Below are 6000 nucleotides of genomic sequence, written 5' to 3' on the forward strand. Positions count from 1 at the left end.
TTTGGTCTTAGGACACCACTCTTACAAATTTGAAGCCCGAGTTTTTGCTTATGAACATATTTATATCTACCAATATTTGCCATATTAAAAATTAAAACTGAGGCATCTTTAAAAAAATTCATTTAAAAGTAACAATAAACTCATACGTTAATATAAATAACATTCTTATGAAAAGTAACTATATTTCCCCAGTGTGAAGAGTAGCATTGTTTTAAACTTTTGCAAATCACTTTAGTCTAGTAGAAGACAGCTGGATTTTCACATCTGTTGCGATATCCCACATCTTACAACGTCCAAGAAAGTGTGCTGTTGATTTTTGAAAGAATTAGAGTGAAAAACACAACAGAATTATTGTGAAAATAGTTTTGATCTCACGGTCCTCCCAGAAGGGGTTTGGGGGACCCCCCCCCACCGACCACACTGAGTCATGTAATCACAATGAGATGCACTTCACAGTACCTAGGATGGCAATAATCAAAGACAGACAATAACAAGTGTTCCGGGGAATGCAGAGTAATTGGAATCCTCTTGCACTGCTAGTGGGAATATAAAATGGTGCAGTCACTTTGGAAAATAGTTTGGCAGTTCCTCAAAAAGTTAAACACAGAGCTACCACATGACCCAACATTTCCACTTACAGGTACACACTCAAAAGAAATACCAAAGCCTATGTCCACACAAAAATTTTTGAGTTATTCACAGAGACATTATTCAGACTGGTCAAAAAGAAACAATCCAAAGGATTAATAGCTGATGAATAGAGAAATAAAATGAGAAATACATCCATTCAATGGGATATTATTCAGCAATAAAAAGAACTGATCCATACTACAACAACACAGATGAACCTTGAAAACGCTACACTAAGTGAAAGAACCCAGTCACAGGTTTTCAAAATCTTTACACTTTCAGCACATTTCAAATCAATCCAACCGGGGCGCCTGGGTGGCTCAGTCATTAGGCGTCTGCCTTTCGCTCAGGTCATGATCCCACGGTCCTGGGATCGAGCCCTACCTCGGGCTCCCTGCTCAGCGGGGAGTCAGCTTCTCCCTCTCCCACTCCCCCTGCTTGTGTTCCCTCTCTCGCTGTATCTCTCTCTGTCAAATAAATAAAATCTTAAAAAAAAAAAATCAATCCAACCACATTTTAAGTATTCAATAGTTCAGATGTGGCCGGTAGTACCAAAGTGGACAGTGCTTTTCTAGATCTATCCTAAAATATAATGTTAAATGGTGTTTGTGTTAATGATCCTGACACACAGCAATTTCCCTTAGCAAGAAAAGGCTCAAATCTATGCAATACAGTATTCATGTTAGGTCTAAGTATATTAATACTTTTCTAAAAGTTTCAAGTAATGAAAATGTTTTCTAAAATTAGATTATATGTTGCCTGAATATTTCAGGTAACTGTAATCCAAATCTTACACTATAACCTAGAGAGCTATAAAATCCCAGAACAAGCTAGTTAGATGTTACCTGAAAGCTCCCTTCCATTCTCTGCACTAATTTTAATGAGTGACTGACACACTACACCCCCACCCCACTTTGGATTTCATCTCCCTTGTTGACACTTGGAAGTCCTCAAACTGTTTCCCATAGTAGATAATGAATAATTAATAGGAAAAAAAAGTCTCCTACACAGGGACCCTGTGCCAATACACACAACTTATCTATTTTTTTAATGTACTTACTTATATTACAAAAACCCCTATTTACAAAACCACCTCGAAACACACATGGTTAAGTTTATATTCTAACTACCCTTAACTAGAAATTTAAACATTACTCAATTGACTGCTCAATGAAAAGTAAATTTCACTTTAACTTCAAAAAAAGTGTTATTATTATCAACCCCAAAGAAGTAACACTAATACCAACTGTATTAAGGTATCCTGTTTCTGCCTATTAGTTATATACACTCAAACAGAACCTGAGGATAAAATAAATTAGTTAACACCTTACAACATATTTTAGAACTGACCCAGAAAGTTTAATATAATTTGTTCATATAAATACTATTTCAGTATATAAGAGAATTTACATTATACAGAAACATTTACTGAAAGAGATTCTAAACTGTAGAATATGGAACTTGCCTGACAGAAAGCCTAAGCCTTCAATATTTTCTTTTTCTAAGTCTTTTGCCTACCATACCCTCTTTATCTCTAAAATTAGATAAAAATTTTCAGGACCAAATACTTTCCAATTTTTTACTAAGCATTTTTACAGAACATGGAATCTTAATGTCATTAAATATATTTTAATGACAAATTTTACTTGGTAACAAATAGTTTAAATCCATCAAACCCTTTAAGAAAAATTTACGTTACAAAATGACATACTTTCTTGTGCTTCAAGTAGAATTTACAAATCATCTGAAAACTGCTTTTCTTGTACTCACACATTTTTCATGTATGTGTTTCCCTTAACAGACCCCACAGATAGTTCAACTTGTCTTCAGGTTCTTGGTGCAGTGTTACATGTTTTTTAAATCATGTTTTCTGCTTCAATAGAAAGCACTTTTCAGAATAAAAATTCAACTGCCATCAGAATAAGCTGCTTTGGAAAAGCTTTAATTTAACCAATTTACTTTGGTTACAGAAGAGTAAGATTAAAACTTCCACAGACTTTAAAATTCTAACGTCACCATCACAAAAAGTAAAAACAAACCCTCACAGAACACCATAAAATGACTTAAGTGAATTTTTCTATTTATAAAATATTGACTCTTTCTTCCTAATCTTTTACAATAAAGTGCTGAAAAGCAGGTAGGAAAGTAGAGACCTGAACTAGGAATCCTAGAAAGAAGACCCAAGGGCTTCAAAAGCTAATATGGCTACACACACACTAGAAGAGCTAAAATGAAAAAGACTGACACTATCAAATGCTAGCAGGGATATGGAGCAACAGGAACTCCCAAGCACCTTTGGTGGAACTGTAGGACATTAGAACTCTTTAAAAACATAGTTTCTTATAAAACTAAGCCTACAGCTATCCTATCATCCAGTCATTCCACTTCCAAGTATTTAACAGGAGAAACACATCTGTCCAACAAAAAAAATTTGTACAAAAGGGTTCATAGCAACCAACTGCAAGAAGACCAGGTGGCCCTCAACAGGAGAGTGCATTTATTATGGCATAGTCATACAGTGGAAAACACAGCAATAAGAAGAAATTACTGGTATACACAAGAAAGAATCTCAAAAACATTATGCTGAGTGAAAAAAACCTTACCGAAGAGAGAACATACTATATAACCCCACTTATGTGAAGTTCTAGAACAGGCAAAACTGATGGTGAAAAAAAATCAAATCAATGGTGGATGGAGGGGAGTGGGACTGAACGAACTAGGAAAGGCCAAGAGGGAACTTTCTAGTCAACTATACTATAAAGTTCTACATCTTGATAAAGCTTTTGGATCATACAGGTGCATGTATTTGTGAAAAACATTTAATGGTATTTGCAACTTACTCTGAAATGCCTCCAAAAAACAAAAGGAACCAATACGTGATTAGTTGTGAGATAGAGCAAATACAGCAAAATGTCAATTGTAGGTGATGCACATGTGAATATTCACTGTACCATTCTTTCAACTTTCCTGTATGTTGGAAAACATAAAAATGTTAAAGGAAATTTTTATTTGAGGACACCCCCCCCACCAAAAGGTGATTCAGTAAGTCGTAAAAGTTTCTCACTTGATGGTACACTCTATTTAATGCTTCACAAAACACACCACCTTTCAGAACTATATAAATCAATACCCCATGTACTGTTCCTGAGGAAACTCACAGGTACGTCTCAGGAACTGTTTCCTCATAGACTTCGCATTATTTTAGATCGTGAGAGATCAATTCAACAATTATGAAAAATACCCTGGGATGTACATTTAACAATAAGCTAAAGCAAATTTGTTGAATTCCTCAAGATTCTTAACAGCCAAGCTTCTATACCTGAACAGATTTTAAGTAGTAAATCATTTGGTAATATTCTCCATTAATTCCAATTTTGTTTTCTTTTATTCGATTGCAATCTGCAAAACGTGGCTACCATCCCTCTAAAATCAAACAAAAACCTTCCCAATGACTGGCACCCAAGGAAGGGATGAGAGATAAATATACTGAAAAGAAAAGAGCAAGTCATCAATGAAAGTCATCCACCTCTCTCCTTAAGCCTAGTAGTATTAACATGTGGCTGAAAACAATTTCTACGTCATGGTTAATTTTTTCTTGAAGACTGGAAGGTTGGACAAATTTCAGCAATCAAAACGCAAAACTAAATGTACACGTGCTCCTCGCCCCAAAATCTACCTTAATCCGCAGGCAGGTAAAAAAATGAGCACCCCCCCCCCCCCTTTTTTTTTAATTCATGAGACAAAACCGCAGAGGAGGCTATAGCGAACCCTCGCCCCAGCCCACCCCGCCCGGAGCGCGGCGGTGGTCCCTTTCCTTTGTGAGCAGCCGGAGGGAGGCGGCGAGGGGCGGGAGCTGGGGGAGGAGGCTGGTGGTCGGCCGACGCGGGAGCAGGAGGAGGGCGCGGAGGGAAGCGGCGTCGGCGCGTCCCACAAACAGGCCGCGGGGCCCCGTCAGAAGCCTCTGCGGTGTCCCAAGGAGCACACCCAGTAACTTGGGTGTGATCTAACTCGAGAAGAGACCCGCGAGAAGTGCCCAGGGCACCTCGGGGGACGATCCCCTCCCAGACCCTTCCAAAACCGTCTCCTCCTGCCGCGGGCGGAGGTCCTGCCGCCACCCCCACCCCGGGCCCGAGGCCAGGGCGGCCCTCACCTGCTGGACGGAGCTATTCTCGGGCACAGCGAACTCCTCCTTCTCCTTCGGGGTCTTCACGGTGACTTTCATGATCTTGGGCTCCGCAGAGGCAGCGGCCGCGGGGGCGCCGGCACCCTCGGCCGCGGCGGCGCTGTCCTGGGAGCTCGGAGGGCCGCCGCTTTCACCACTCTCGGCCATGGCGGCGGCGGCGGTGACTCAGGCGCGCAGGAGGGAGCGGGCGAGCGAGGGGGAGCCAGCAGACGGCAGAGCCGGCCGGCCCGGGCAGCGGAGAATGCGGGGCACGCCGCCTCAGTGACAGCGGGTGTAAGGCCGCCCTGACAGGCGAGGGGCCGCGGAGCTCGGTGTGGGCTCCGGCGCAGGCCCGCGTCGGGCGTTCGGCAGCCGCCGTGTGTTCAGACGCCGCTCGGTCGCAGCGACATCCGCAGCCGCCGCCGCTCTTCCTCCTCCCCGCCCCTCCCCCCACGTCTCTCGGCCGGCGCCGCGCAGGGCACGCCGGGTAACTCGGCTGGCGGCGTCGCCGAGTCATCCCCGGCCGGCCCCGCTGCCACCTCCGGCTGCCTTTCTTTCCCTGTCCCGCTCCATTCCTCGGAGGGTAGGCACAGCCAGAGTGGAGGACTAAAAGCAAAACGGGGTGGGAGAGATCAGTTCATTTCATCCCCCAACCAAATAAATTAGGGGGTTCTGGGAGGCGCTGTAACGGCGCGCTGTGATGACCTCACGGCTAGCGAAATTACTAGAAAGGGGGCTCGACCACTGGGCGCTGCAGCCGCGAATGCGCCTGCGCGCTGGTTGTCCGGGTCGCGTCCCCCGCCCCCTGCAGACCCCGCGTTGGCGGTGCCCAGGCCCTCCGTGCCGTCAGGCCCGCCTCGCGTGGCTTCTGCGCGCAACCAGGACCTCGACGGGAGGGCTGTGAAAATGCTGGCGAGTTGTGCTATCGTTTTAACATCCTTCCATTTGCCTACTTGTAGGATTTTAAATGCTTGATCTTACTGCCCGGTGCGCGGGAGTTCGAAGCTAAGTTAATGGGGGAACGAGCTCATCATAACGAAAGGAAAATGGGCCGCAGCCACCCTGCGCAATCCCGCGGAGTCATTGCTCCATGGCCACGGTGTCCCGCCCTCGGGCCAGCCCGGTTTGGTCTGGCGATCAGGCCACCTCTGTTGACCGTGGCCTCTCCTTCCGCTCTGACAGCCCTGCGCAAGCGCCCTGAATTCTCT

General features: G+C 44.3%; 1 protein-coding gene across 2 annotated transcripts in view; it reads right to left on the reverse strand.

The window, feature by feature from the left end:
• UBQLN1 (ubiquilin 1) overlaps window positions 1–5445 on the reverse strand; it is a 52851-nt gene extending 47406 nt beyond the window's left edge. The window contains exon 1 of one of the 2 annotated variants that reach the window (XM_025851631.2): window positions 4781–5445. In XM_025851631.2, the coding sequence (XP_025707416.1) occupies window positions 4781–4960 (180 nt within the window). In that variant the 5' untranslated portion in view covers window positions 4961–5445. The remainder of the gene's footprint in view (window positions 1–4780) is intronic. The other variant, XM_025851630.2, reaches the window with a different exon arrangement.
• Window positions 5446–6000: the final 555 nt, after the last annotated feature.

The sequence above is a fragment of the Callorhinus ursinus genome, unplaced genomic scaffold, assembly GCF_003265705.2.
Source record: "Callorhinus ursinus isolate GAN/ISIS: 27379988/994484 unplaced genomic scaffold, GSC_fseal_2.0 scaffold39, whole genome shotgun sequence".
In the NCBI taxonomy this organism is placed as follows: domain Eukaryota; kingdom Metazoa; phylum Chordata; class Mammalia; order Carnivora; family Otariidae; genus Callorhinus; species Callorhinus ursinus.